A 14558-nucleotide genomic window follows, 5' to 3' on the forward strand; every position below is an offset into this window, starting at 1 on the left:
AACATACTTGTTCTTGACAAGTACCTTTCAAATACAGATTTAAGACAGAAAAAAAAATCTCTATGCTGTTTCCAACAAAAGGATTTACACAGAGGCCTTCCAGAAGGTGTCGAGAGAACTGAACTTCCCTCAGGAGCAAAAAAACAAACAAAAAAAGTATTCTACCTACCCCCTGTGGAGAAGTGAGAATAAATCTTCTTCCCTGCTCAGTGCAAGAGGATAATATGTGAGACCATATCACCAGGCTGTGGCCAAATGGTGCCAGGAAGGACTCGGGTGGTGAGGGGTGGGTGGTGCTGGGTGCCCGCCCGCAGAACCTCAGCAGAAAGCACTGCAGTCAGAGTCACGTTGCTTTATTGGTTACTGAGCCACAACTGAGAGAAGTATTGCCTTGGAGCCACCTGTGGGAGCAGGTTCTCTCGTTTTGTCTCCTAACATGACTGGTAGGACACCACCTGCTCTATGGATAATAAAAATAAAGTGTCTCTGTTCAGACTCGTAGCGTCCAGGGGAAGGTTTTGCAGTTTCTGTTGAGCCAGGTTCCGTGACAGATGCTCACACTCACCAGGTTAGCCATCTGCATCAATTCTGTGAGCTGGGGGAGAACAAGAAATGGATGCACATCAATTCTGCTGGACAAGACACATCCTAGCTTGAACTTAGCACCAGGGACAGACAGGAACATTTACACTGCTAATGACACACGGTTCACGTACTCCTCTGTGTGCATTCATAGAATCCTAGAATGGGCTGGGTTGGAAGGGACCTCAGAGATCATCAAGTCCAACCCTTGATCCACTCCCGCTGCAGTTCCCAGCCCATGGCACTCAGTGCCACATCCAGGCTCTTTGGAAAGATCTCCAGACACGGAGAATCCACTACTTCCCTGGGCAGCCCATTCCAATGCCTGATCACCCTCTCCAGAAAGAAATTCTTTCTAATCTCCAACCTAAACCTCCCCTGGCACAACTTGAGACCTTTGCCACAGAGCTGAAGCAATCCTCCCCTGGCTCCTTCACAGGGTGGTCCTTGCTACTTACATTGCTTTGGTATCCTAAGGGCCTCATTGTCAGCTGACATCACTTGGTGCAGAACTCCTCGGAACTGATAAAGCACTTTCAAACTCTTCTCCTCACCCACACAGGGGTCGTAGAAACCTGGCAGCCCAGCCTTGAACCAAAGAAGGACAGACTCTGCATCAGGGAATGTGCTTTCACAACTCTTCAACTGAGCAAAAACATTTATGACTGCCAGAAAATGGTGTCTTTAAAAACAGAGGAGTTTTGTTGCCAATGAGGTGAGACAAGATGCTAAGGAATCACCTCCATAGTAGCAAGTTCTAAATGCAGGAAAGAGTGACTCAAGTAGAGTGGGAAGTTTCTGGTGTACAGCCCCAGTCTGTAACACCCTGTCCCGCACTGTGAGTGACAGGACATTGTGTCTCTGGCACAGAAGTGCTCAAGAGAAGCTCCTGGACGTTCAGCAGACTGTATGTAAATGGATGGAGTCACCATCCTCAGGCGCACTGGAGAAACCCCCTGGCAGGAGAGTGCAGGGTTCAAGTGAAATTCTGAGTCCCACATTTGAGCCTTTGAGTTTGGGCTTTGACAGAACAGCTACGTACCTTGGATGCCTCTGTAAGGATGAGTTTAGAGTCCTTCACCAGGCACTGCAGGGGCACAGTCACATCTATTACTTTCACCTTCTCATTCTTCCTGCTGTTGTCATTAACAAACTTTCCATACCAGGCGTTCACTACAATCAAACCTGCATTTCACATGAAATCACAGACATGATGAAAGGCCTCCCACTGACAGCTTGGCAGACATTGATGAAAAGACCATCCCAGCATTTTCTCTTGCTTTCAAGGACATTTACATTTTCTCTGCCTGAGCCCACACTTCTCAAGACAGAATATTTCTACCCAGAGGTTTGTTGGAAAAATTCAATACTAGGACAGAATGACAGGAACTTCAGTGCCACCCTGCATGTGATAGGTGGAGTGGATGTCAGTCCACTTTGGAACTGTCTCTTGGAAACTGAAAACAAACATCAGATTTCTGATTTCCCCTATGATCCAGGAATAAACTGTGTAAAGCAGAGAGCAGCAAAAAAACTTCAGACTGTAACTTTTGCACTTTTTAATACACACCCTTCTCTTTTGTGAAGAGGTGAATCCAGACTGTTGTCTTCAGCCTGCTGATCCACCACACACCATGTCCCAGGGTGATATTCAGTGGATCCCTACTCATCTCAGGAACTAGAAGCTGAATCATAATGGAACTTCCCCACTACCTGCACACCAGCAATTATGCTGTGCTTCATTAGGGGTGTAAATGAACAAATGACACCTTGCATTTCTCCCCCTCAACCACTCAGCCTTTGTATTGTTCCTTCCTCTCCCCACATCTATGGAATGAGTAAAAGGTGTGGTAATCTTTACCCATTCTGGCTTCCTCTGCTTCAATTATCCTCCGGACAGACTCCTGCATTAACCGGACCTGGCAGCACAAGGGGCAAAAAAAACCCCAACAACAGTGTCAGACACAGCATCCAGAGGAGAAAAGCCCAGAGTGCAACCACCTTATTAGTAACAGGAAAGACTTACTGCAGCTTCAGCCTCCTGCTTCTTCTGAAGGATGTCACTGGCTGTACTCTCCCTTTGCTTCTCCAGCTCTCTGGCATAAGGAAGTCAACATCAGGTCTACACAGGGGATGGGATTCAGCCACAGAGTCTTCTTACCCACCCCAACTACCAATGACCCACCACCTCACACAAATAAGCTCAATTTTAAGGTTCTTCCCCACCTTCCAAGACATGCTGGTAGGCTTCCAGATGATGTAGGGAACCACAGTGCCTCAGCTGGATAACCCAGCCTTGGCACCACCAGCACTGAGGTGGGACTTTCCAGTCTGGTGAGCTCACCTCTCCTTTTGTGCCCTGAGGTAGGGTTTGATGATTAGCCTGTGCATGGCAAAGTAGATAACTAGAGGTCCCACAGTGGCATAGAATACAGCACTGGGAAGCAGCTGATCTGTGAGGTGGACAGGGAAGAAGTAGGTCTGGCTAGCCCTATTCAACCTGCAACAGAAATTAAAGGAGTGACAGGTAAGAGGAAGAGAAGAATTTCATGGACTGGGTTAAGCACACTTAGCAGCAGAGTCTCCTGCTGAACAATTGCTGATGAACAACGAGCTCAAAATATGAAAAACTGATAAACTGAAACAAGACAAGGGTAAGACAGACAGCTGACACCCCCACGAGCCAGAATTTTATGTAGCAGCCATCTTTTGTGATGGTGCCTGGCCACTGTGATTTAATCTGAGGAGAATTTGTTTGTTCACTAATTTCACCAGGAAAATGGGTAACACCATCAACAAAAGAAAATGCTGATAAAGGTCTTCGTTCACAACACCAGCATGTGCCTTCAGGGAAGGAGTACAGTAGTATTTTTCTGACGCTTATAAAATTAATTTTAGAATTAGTTTTATTGGGCCTGAGATCTTCCCGGCGTCACAGAGCCCTGGTTCGCCCTCTGCTGGCACCAGTTAGAAGTGCACGGCAGAATAAGAACCCAGAAAAGGTTCTGTGCCTCTTGGTGAGCTGCATCTTAGTAATAGTAATTAAGTAGTGACTTACTAACAGTGTCAGTAAGCAGTAATTCCCTAGTTCAAGCATATACTTATGTACAGTGTAACAAAAACAGAATGCAATTAAATCTATTTCCATTAATATTTTTTAAATTCTTCCATCTACTTATAATGCTTCAAACCTTAATTTAAGATGCATTTTCAGAATATTTTGATGCATTTTCAGAATGTTTTGATATGGCTCAGGCTCAGAGCCATGCCAGCAGAAGGCATACATGGACACCAATGGACACCACTTGTACTGGAGGTGAGGGAGCTGCAACCTTTCACAATGTGTCTGTATTGCCCTGAGACTGGGACCTTCCCACCTGAATATTGGAAATAGAATAATGCAGGTTATGGGCAGCCTCTACAATCTACAGTTGTCATCTTGAACTGACTTGATTTTCAGGGAAACTCCTTGGGGAACACCAACACTGACGGTGGCTCCTAAAATGCTGTGCCTGGAGATCTTCCTTTCTGCTCCATACTCCACTATGGTCCCAAAGAAACCTGCCCTAGAAAGACAGAACCAAGAACTGGTCAGACAGAATATTTTGCTTTTTCTTTACTAAGACCTGTAATTCCCAAGAAGTAAAACATGGAAATACATCCGTGTGCAGAAAATGATGGCCACTGGAAAATTCAGTGTCCCTATGAGGTGAGATTGTCCTTTTCAGCTGGTCAAGCAGTAATCATACTGCAAGAACTTCTGACTTTCTTACTGGTGATGATACAGAGACATCACACACAAGTATTTTAAGATCCCCTTGTCTGAAGCAGCACTGAGCTAAGCCTCCAAGACATTCACTTCAGCATTTACCAGGTTTAGTTAATGAAAAGCAGATTCCCAAGGACCACAGAAGCATTTGATTTATGTGGAATCTGGAGCCCAAGATCAGCAGGGGAGAGCAGATTCTTCAGGCCTTGAGCAATATGAATTTCCTCTTGCACACTTACTTGAGAGAACCTTTCACTCGTGTCTGATCTTCATCCTGAAACTTATGCTGATAACTGACCATCATGAAAGAATGGGGGATTCCCAGCTGAAATACAAGAGGCACAAATGCATGAAAACAAACCTTTGGCCACCACTGAATATTCCCCAAAATTTCCTTCTTTACCCTTTAAACAGCACAGAAAACACAGCAACGCTTGTCCCTTACTCATCACAGCCTGCAGCATGCATCCTGACCCTAATCTGTAACCATATCTGTACCTACAACCCAAATCTGCCATTAGATTTGACAATGCTGGGTACAAAATGTAGGTGGTTAACACTGGTTATGCTGGTTACCAGCCTTAGGTGTCTGTATGAGACAGGACCAACTCCTCCCTTCATCAAGCCAGAATCCTGGGGGGACAGAGAAGCTGAGGCAGGTCTCTCCTTTGGGGTGGCACCAGAGCAGAGAGGACTCACCTGTAAGGCCACAGTGAAGTGGCTGGTTTTTGTGTCCCGGACAATACTGGTGTTCATGGCTGACTGGATGCCCCAGCGCCACTGCAGGTAGCCCATGGTGTTCTTGTCCAGGTTACGGGCCAGGACGGTGGTGAGACCCGGGCGGATCCCCCTGGAGGAGAACTGCAGGGCACAGTTTGTAGTGATGAAACTAGGGGAAAAAAGGACAGCCTCATCAGTGATAAAAACCACAGGATTCCCAGGTGGCCTCCAATTCCTGCTTTCCTGGGAGAAATTAGAATGTTTTTCTAATATTTACCATCTTGGGGTGAGGTTACGGAATATCTTCAGACCAAAGAGAGGTCCCTGGAGGTCTCCTGCTCCAAACTCCAACTGTTTAAAAGCACAATGCCAAATTATCAGAAGAATAGTGACAAAGTACCTCACAAATGTCATTTACATCACAGGCATTCAACACTTTCATGATGAAAGCAGTTCCTACTACATCTCCCAAGTAAGTCCATTACATGTGTTTTGGTTTTTTTTTTTAAAGTTCATGACAATACACACAACCTCTGGTATTACCAATGGTACAAAAACCTGCTGGAAATGAAATGCCTCCAGTCTATGAATTCTCAAATGAGAGGAAAACTCCCATTTCTCATGAACTGAGGAAAAACATTAGCAGGAATTGCTGTGAAAAAGGGAAAAGTGCAAAAAGCAGCCACCTGCCAGCCACAGCAGTGATGCCATAAGGATGTCTACAGAATGTAGAAAATAAGAGATGAAACAGAGCAGAAGTTCCCTAAAGAAAATAAACACCAGGTAACTATTGCAAGCAGCCTGAAATAGACTGGATATAAAAATGCATATACCAGCTAGCACTCTTACCTCTCCCCATCCCTTGGCAGATGTCACTCGTCTCAGAGCAAGATTAATTGATCCACCTCCATTCCCATTCTGAGTGGAAAGGTTACCAGAAAGTATTGCTGTGTCTGTGGCAGTCAGTGGTGCCTGAAAAATTAATACATTGTTAGCAATTAAAAATCCTGATTCAGACATTTAATGCATGTTCTGCAAGGATATAATCATCTGCTGAGACTCAGCACAGAGAGGCAGGTAATGGTCTAATTAGTTCCTTGTCATCCACTACACCCAGATGTGTTTGAACCAGACACAGCCACACTTGCTGTAAATTTTCTAGTCAAAGATCAAGCATGGCAAAAACTGGGATAATTCTTACAGCACCAGACACTGTGACACATGTAATACACCAGAATGAAGTCCTCCTCCTCAGCTGCAAACCCTCCTAATCCCATTAGCAGACTGAACTTCTTCAGGTCTAGGAAAAACTCCCCTTTCTCTTCTTTACCACATCCTCAGAACCATGTGCCATTTGTTTTCACACACTAAATCCTGCACAGCAAGGGGGAAATCCCTTCCCTGTTCACAGGGATTCCTGTTCACAATCCTGACTGAGCATCCCTGCTCCTAGGAAACAGCACTGGCAACACTCAGTCTGCTGGCACTGAGCTTCTTCCTCCTCCTCCTCCTCCTCTTCCTTCTCCTCCCACCCAGGCTTTTGATCTGAGTCCTTCCACAAACCACAGGTGAGAGCCCCCTGAGCAGTGTCTCAGTTCCTGCTCCTTTGTCCCCAGGCCCTGCTCCCCCATACCTCTATGGACTGGGATATGTGCATTTTGTTTATCTCAATCTGGGGAAAGCTGCTCCCAGGAACATCTTCATATTCTTCATCATAACGATCAAACAGGTCAGTGGCATCTATTCCAACACTAATTGTTCCCTAAGGAATGACAAGTCAGACAAATGCTCAGCATTAACAACCATCCAACATACAGGTGAAAGCATTCTTCTATAGGATTACATTTCTTTGCAGTTTTTTCCTTGTTTTGTCATAACTCTTCCACTCTAAAATGAATTTCTTACACATTCAAGACAAAGAAAACCGAATTGCTACAATATTCTAAAACATCAACATAAATAAAAATTAATTGGATAAAAGGCAGCTTTCCAGCAGGAACACAACTTGGAATCCTAGTAGGTAATTCTTCTGTTGTGGCACATTACAGAAGTAGGTAGAACACTTCTACACAGCAGGTTTCTTCTTCTCCCACAACTGAATCTGCTCAGTCAGTATTTTCAAGTTGAAATAATGTATTTTATATATTTTTTTCCAGTGGAACTTGGACAGAAATCCTCTAAACACTTTCCTCTTATAAGTTATATGAAACACCTTGGTTTTGAACTGAATCTTTCCCTTGCAACTGACCTCATTAGGCAAAACCTTTGTTTTCTTTTCCTAGTTTATATCTTGCAATCAGAAGACAAGCTTCACAAAAATGAAATGTATTTAGCAAGTGGTAAATATTTCCTTTCTCAGACCACAGAAAACCTTATTCTTACAAAAAAATAGCCAGGCTACAGCTAAACAGTACAGCTGCTGCATTTTGCCTTTCTCACTTCACTCCAGCTAATTATTGAACAACAAATAAAGGAAGAATCACAGAGTTTGACAGGACCCAAAACTTCTCTCTGGTTTGGCTCCCCACTATTTATTTGATGTTGAGATTCTCAACCTCTTCTTATTTTATTTCTTCCACAGGAAAAACTGGGTAAACATTTTAACACAGGAAGGAGTGATTATTTCCAGGGGAGCTCTGGAGCAGGGGCTGTGCCCCAGCTGTTTACAAATGTCTCCTGGCAGGCTGGCAAATGTTTGTAGCAGCACAAATTATGAGCTCCTGCCCCTTATGCAGGGGGTACTTTTCAGGAACCCTCTGCAAAGTCACCTTCAGGGGCTGTGCTCTCCAGATACTACAGCTTCTTCAGTTTCATCCTTCTCCTATGCTGTGCTGTTCCTTGAAACCAGGCCAAAATTAGAGCAAAGCAAGGAAAATCTGCCAAGGAAGAGGAGCCCTGTGCTGCTGCTTCAGCCCTCTGGAAAGACACAGAGTTGAACAGCCAAGAGAAACAGCAAGTGCCAACTCCACTCAATGAAATCCCAGCAAATGCACTCTGGAGTAGCCACCAAATGTATGTCAGTACAGGTGAGCATAAATTTTAACAGAGAGAACTATTTAGAACTATTCCCATTTTCCCCTGCTGGTCTTCAGTTCCTTTGGAATGATCTTTTCTTTCACTCGTACTCAAAATCTTATGATTTCCTTTTTCACACCTATGAATTTCAAACCAAATTTCCCTCCCAATGAAAACAGGTAAAACACCTGAGCCTATCCACAGAAATACACAAGACCCACTCAGAGGAACTGAGTGTCCCCCCTTCCCTACCCTGCTCCTCAGCAGATCTTTGGCTCAGCTGAAGTGGGCGGTGGACTCTGTGCAGACATTTTACCTCCCTCCAAGCAGGTGAAGTCACCCTCAGAGGTCTATAGATCCTGGCAAGGAAACTGGCTCAGGTGGAAGCACAGGAAAAGCAGCAGATGGTCAAGTTAAAAATATCCCCAGAGAACAACAGCACCCCCTCTGCTACCGGATAATCAGGGGGGAACGGCTGCTGCTCACAGCTCCCCACCAGCCACCTGCTCTCACCCTTGGAAAAGAAAAGCCCCCCCAAAAAAGAGCAGCAGGGAAAAAGCTTCAAAGCTCAGCTCCAAAGCTGGGGGTACACACAGGCACAGAGGATCAGCAAGGCAGACACTGGGGACAGAAGCACCACAGTTGTTATGTGGTGTCACCTCTTAAAATCACCTTTATTTGCCATCCTGCCAATACAGGACAGACTTTCCTGATGGAATTCAGAGGTGTGCCAGAGAGGAATGTTCCTCTCTTTGCCTTTCTTCTAAGAGATTTACCTTCTGGAAGGTGACATATGGAAGCTGTGCAAGACTAAGCCCTGAGGGACCTGCAGTTCTTAGATGTTGACCTTCCACAGCAGGAAAATAATGGGATTTAATGTCTCCTAACAGGAAGCCATTCTTCTCAAATCAAGTAATGAACTTTTCAACCCTTCTGCACATCTTTGAAAGCAAAAACAAAGCTCTAAAAGCAAATAATAGACTCAATTCAAAACCTGCCAAATTGCCTACATCTGGTTATTGCTCAACAGTTCTGGTTAAAATGCTTTATTTTGTTGGAACCATTTTATAGAACTGACAAAATGTTGGAAATTTTAAAATAACTTGTGTTCATGTATGAAATGATCACAGCTGTGCTACCTAATTCCACAGAAACACTGCCTGGAGAGACATTTCTATAGGCTGCCAATCAGCAATTGCTGTAAACACCCAGATGGCTAATTTTACCACAGGATACAGAGGCTGAGGCTCACGCTCCAGCTCTGCTTTTTATTGCTCACAGCCACGGCGAGGTTCCCAGATAAGATGTCATAGATGTTGATACCTAAGAAGCTATTTACTACAGCCTCTTATCAAGCCTTATCACACCTTGAATATTCCATAATAATTCATGGATTCCCTCTTGAGCTTGGATGAAGTCTTTGTTTACCTTTGGATTAGTGCGTTGCTGCAGCCTTCGCTCTTCCCTCTCCCTCTGCAAGCGCTCGAATTCTTCCCTGATTTCAGCTGGAGTTCTCTTCCTTTCCACAACCTGCTCAAAAAGAAAGAAATCCCAAAAGATTACCAGGAAGAGGATGTTCAGGGGGATTGCTGATGGGACTGAGTGTGACCCAGCACACTAACACATTGTCCCTGCTGCTGCCGTAAGCCCCTCTGCACACATTTCAGAGTTAGGAAGCAAACACCCAGGTCAGATCAGATGCCAGAGAAAAACCTCACACTTCTGAGAGAAGGGAAAACGTTCTTTTTATCTCCATTCCCTTGCCAAAACCAGGGCAGAACTAGATACTGCAGCACAGCCATGATCCACAGCTATCCATTAACTTCTCTACTAGGTGTAGACAGAGAAATGGAAACCACTCAAAGTTTCTGGCCTGAGGTAAACTGATGAAGTGAGAGTTTTGTGATTTCAGGCTATGAAGATTCACATCTCTGCCTCCCATAGCTCAGGGAGTTTAAACAGGAATGGCTCTAGGTGTGGAAATAAAGAGCACAGGGTTTGGATTTTCAAAATAACTCTGCCATGAGGAGCTCTAACATGCCTGTTACACACTGCCACTGCTCCACATATTTTGCTCCCAACTCTGAGCTTGAGCTTGGTACTGACCTGACACAACACAAGGTTCTGCAGCAAGCAGTGCAGCACAATCAACTGAGACAGAGAGAGGCTAGCAAGGGGATTTAACAACAGAAGAGGCAGGAATGGACAAATTCTCTTTCAAAGATCCTAAAACCCAAACCAACTAAAACCCCACCCCTGAAAAGCACAGAAAGAAAAAGTAATTTCAAACTTAGAGGCTATCTGATGCTCTAAAAAAAAAAGTTTCAGCTGAAAAAGATGGACAATAATGATGCATTTGTCTCAGACAAAGATGTTGCTTGCTACTGTAATATCCTATTAGGGAATGCTGAATGTCAGATTTATTGTTCTCTTGTCAAGTGAAAAAATGAAGTATTCTTTGAAAATCCATCGTGGTGTTTCCAGAGAGAGAAAGAGACAGAAATAACTAAACAAAGCTGCCTTCAAACAAACAGGCATTTTATTACCATTACCATCAAGGTGTCAGCACAGCTCAACAAAACAGGAATGTCAAATAAAGGTGAGTTTAGCCAATTCCACTGGCCACAAGATGCTAAATTTCTCTCACCTCCCATCCTTCCATTTCCAGTCCTCTCCTCCCATATATGTCATAGATGGCTCTGGTCTGTGGATCACTAAGCACTGCAAGTTAAAATCAGAAGAGAGGAGAAAACTCAGTTTTTGGTCTTCTCCTCCCATTTCAGACCAACACATAAGTGTTATTTGGAATTCAAGCACAGATCCTGGAAACATTTTGCTCTACAGCTGCATCCAATTGATGTATTTACTCCCTTTAACCTTTTCAGATGTGGTATTAACAGGACACACTGACTTCTACCCCCAACAGAGTCATCAGATCTTTTTTCTTCTAAATTCAAGAAGTGAAAAAGAACATAAGCCAGGGAGCTGGATTTTAAGGCAAAAAGAGGCTTGTGTTAGTAATTGAGCTTTGATCTCAACTACTTGATTATTGGGCTTGCTAAATGGCACAGGTGGATACTGTTTTTATAAATTCTGATAAAATAAATCTTCTGTTGTGTGATATTAAGAGATTGAAGAGGAGGGGGAGAAAACAGACCAGAGGTGGGGTGGCTTGTTTTCAAGGTGTCAGAATTTTTGCTTGTAAAATATTACACTCAGATTTGGTACTAAATGAGCACCAGGTTACATTTCCATATCCAACACAGAGCCAGGCAAAGCCAGGGAACTCAAAGGGGAAGCTGACTCTAAAATCAGACCTGCAACCACATTAAAACCAAAGTACTGAAGCATCCTGAGTTTTAATTCCCCACATCACTGTAAGAGCTTCACTCTTCTCCCCAGCAAAACCTTCCATACATCCTCATGAGGGACAATGTAGAACACTCCACCCATGTTTGAGTCCAACTGGAAGAAGCAAATGCTTATCTTTCAGAAAACATGAGAGTAAAAACATTATTTTTTTTTCCTACCAGTCCTACCAGCTTCTCATCCACTTGCATTCCAGATGCCTCTTCTCACACTTCCAAAATGCCACAATCTACATCTAATGGGTGACTTCCTTGTGCCTCAGTTACACTGGGTGCTCCCTATGCTCACACCAGGCTTTAGGAATTTTTTAAAAGAGCTTTGGGATCTTTTATGAGAAAAATCCAACTGCTGTGAATCCCTTTCCCTTATCTCAGTCCTAGAATATGGAAGATCTTGCTGAAAAACAGTGGAGACAGGTGACAGAGAACAGAAATTCAGGATGCATCAGAAGTAGAACATGAAATTGTCTTTCTGTTTGAAGCTTTTCAGTCTCTGATGGGAGAGTCTTTCCAGAAGTAAGGGAAGTGGTGAAAAGATTATTTACAACATGCAGAAAAAGGAGACAGTTTCCACATCTCATTCATTGCTGGATTTATACTGCATTGCTCCTCTAACTTACAGGACACAAGCAGGAACCAGAGCATTGCTAAGAACTAACAAATGTGATGATGACCTTACAATAACATCTCTCTGCTTCAAAAAGCAAGAAGACACAGCCCTGGAAACACTTTCTGCAAACTTCAGGCTTCCACTGACCTTCATAAGCTTGGTGAACAAGGTTAAAGAGCCTCTCAGCTTGTGTTTTGAGCTCTGGGTCTCTGTGCTTGTCGGGGTGGTAGAGCATGCAGAGCCGGCGGTACGCAGCCTTCAGCTCCTCCTGAGAGGCCTGGGAAAACAGTGGGAATCAGTTAAAAGTACAAAAAGTGCTCTTCAAAAAAGACCATTCTCAAAATCAGCCCTGAAAGAGAAGTCTGACAGCTATGACACTGCAGAGCTTTCACCTGCACAAACACCAGAAGCCTCCTCTGTACCACAGCCCCCCTGGAATTCCAGACAGCACGTGGCCTCTCCATGGGCACAGCCTTGGGATTAAACCCCCCCCTCCTTCCAGTGCCACCTCTCAGGAGACAACCTCACAGCTCTGTTATGTTGGAGCCCTGGTACCTTCCCCTGCAGCCACTGTCTGCTCCTTGGAGGCATTTATTCAGAAGTGAAAATCAAGCAGAACCTCCCCAGAAGGCAGAGCAGCTTCACAGAGCTCCCGAGCAGCCAGAGTCTGGGTTTTCATCACATGCCCTCATTTTGCAGACCAGAAATCTCTTCACTTTTGAGGACAGCTTAGTGTAAATGTTTGTTTTTCCCTGCACATTTGTAGCATTTCATGTTAATGATGGAGCAGAAGGGGAGCTGCCAAGTCTGCTGGCCCCTGGGCAGTCAAGTTAGCTCCAGATCAGCTCTTTTTACAACCTTCTGCTTTCTCAGACATCAAATCCAACTGAGAAGGCAGGGGGAACATGTAGTTCTAAAATGGCTTTCTTTAATTGAATTAATGATAAATGGTTTAATGTGGTATTGATTATGTAATAGGAAGGAGCAGTTTTGTTTTTCATAAATGCCACGTTCAATAAAATGTTAGATTGTGCCTTCCATCACCCCTGAGCAGCTGGGGCCACTGGTTCAATATCTCCTGAGCAATCACCTCTTAGAAACCACTAGAGAAACACTGACATCATGTCAAAGTGCAGTGAATCACCCAAGTCAGTAATAATCAGATGTAAGTTACAGTTTTACTACCAAAATTCCAGACAAAACTAAAAGGTGGCACATCACCCTGCTTGGAGTTTAAACAGCTTCATTTAACACCTCAAAGGTGCCACCACGTGGCTTGAAGTCTATAAAAAAGAGGAAAAATTTCTGTATACACACAGGCAGGGCTGGAGAGTGCAGTGGTTAATTAACCATCAGTTCAGTTCAGCTCTCACATCCCCCCCGAGTTGGCTCAGGAGACAGAAATGTGAATTCTCTGCATTCCACTGCTGCTCAGGATAGTGCTACTGAATGCAATTACCAAAGGGTAATTAACAAAGCAACTCCAGGTCCCAGCTGGAACGACTCCCTCAGCTCCCTGCTGCCCCAAACCCGAGGTTTCTGAGCTGAAAGCCCAACTGAGTTAACCATTAAACCTTTGCTGTTAATCTCCCAAGCAGCTTCCATCCTCCTGTGGTTCCCACCTCATTCTTTTAACCCCTACACCCGATTTGGGAAGGGTTTCCACAGCTGAGATACAAGAGGCTGCCTCAGGAACTGGCATGAATTCCAAACACTTTTTTTTTTTTTTTCAAAGCTATCAGACTAAATTGCTTCCAAGTCTTGAACTCCTGTTACAGGCAGCAGGAGCAGCTTGGTTAAAAACCTTCTTCAGCTCCAAATGTCACCATCTGGGCTGATGGGCTCCAATGGTGAAGCCTCTTCTTAAATAGATATATATAGAGAAGAAGAACATACAGAGTAGATGTATATTTCTTCATTTCAGGACCCGAGCTACAGCACAGCCTATAGATTCATCTTTGGTGATGTGCCTAATTATTACCATGAAAAATAAAGCTACATCGTTTGACGTACCAAACAGTTTGGGTGTAACAAACCCCACTAATTAACCTGGGACTGCCCTCATTTCCAGCAGAGACGTTTTACCCAAACCCTGGTTCTGCTTCGCAGACACCAGGAGAGGAGCCCACATCCCCACCGCGATGCACACACACACACACACGGGCAGGATCCCAGCCGAACCCACCGAGGACTCCCCGCACCCAGCACCCGCCTCACCCCTCACCCGCTGCCCCCACACCCGGGGGGACACTCGAGGCCCCCGTTCCCGGGCACCTCCTGCCCCAGCCCCGCTTCCGCCACCGGGACCGACCCGTCCATGCGGACCCCGGGGTCACGGCCCACCCGTCCCCGCTGCCGCCAGCTCCTCCGGGCCCACCTCCCGCCGCACGTTGAGCAGCGCGTAGTAGTCCTCGTTGTCCGGCACCTCCTCCCCCAAGGCCGCCGCCATCTTCCCGACCTCTCACCCCGCGCCGCCGCCGCCGCCGAGAGACGG

At 45.0% G+C, this 14558-nt stretch overlaps 1 protein-coding gene across 2 annotated transcripts; it reads right to left on the reverse strand.

Annotated features, from left to right (window-relative positions):
* Positions 1 to 337: 337 nt before the first annotated feature.
* Positions 338 to 14557, reverse strand: DNAJC11 (DnaJ heat shock protein family (Hsp40) member C11). Of its 2 annotated transcripts, none has more exons than XM_030463637.1 (16): positions 14442 to 14557; positions 12212 to 12341; positions 10734 to 10807; positions 9515 to 9616; positions 6705 to 6833; positions 5921 to 6043; positions 5349 to 5422; positions 5051 to 5240; positions 4591 to 4676; positions 4032 to 4148; positions 2927 to 3082; positions 2609 to 2678; positions 2444 to 2501; positions 1625 to 1767; positions 1041 to 1170; positions 338 to 595 (listed from the first exon to the last, which is right to left on the reverse strand). In XM_030463637.1, exons 1-16 carry the CDS (start codon positions 14511 to 14513, stop codon positions 570 to 572), a joined length of 1680 nt encoding a protein of 559 aa, XP_030319497.1. In that variant the 5' UTR covers positions 14514 to 14557; the 3' UTR covers positions 338 to 569. The 2 variants fall into 2 exon arrangements, with proteins under 2 accessions (XP_030319497.1, XP_030319498.1); XM_030463638.1 differs by lacking the exon at positions 14442 to 14557 and adding an exon at positions 14376 to 14439.
* Position 14558: the final 1 nt, after the last annotated feature.

This window comes from Calypte anna, chromosome 21 (assembly GCF_003957555.1).
Source record: "Calypte anna isolate BGI_N300 chromosome 21, bCalAnn1_v1.p, whole genome shotgun sequence".
Classification (NCBI taxonomy): Eukaryota; Metazoa; Chordata; class Aves; order Apodiformes; family Trochilidae; genus Calypte; species Calypte anna.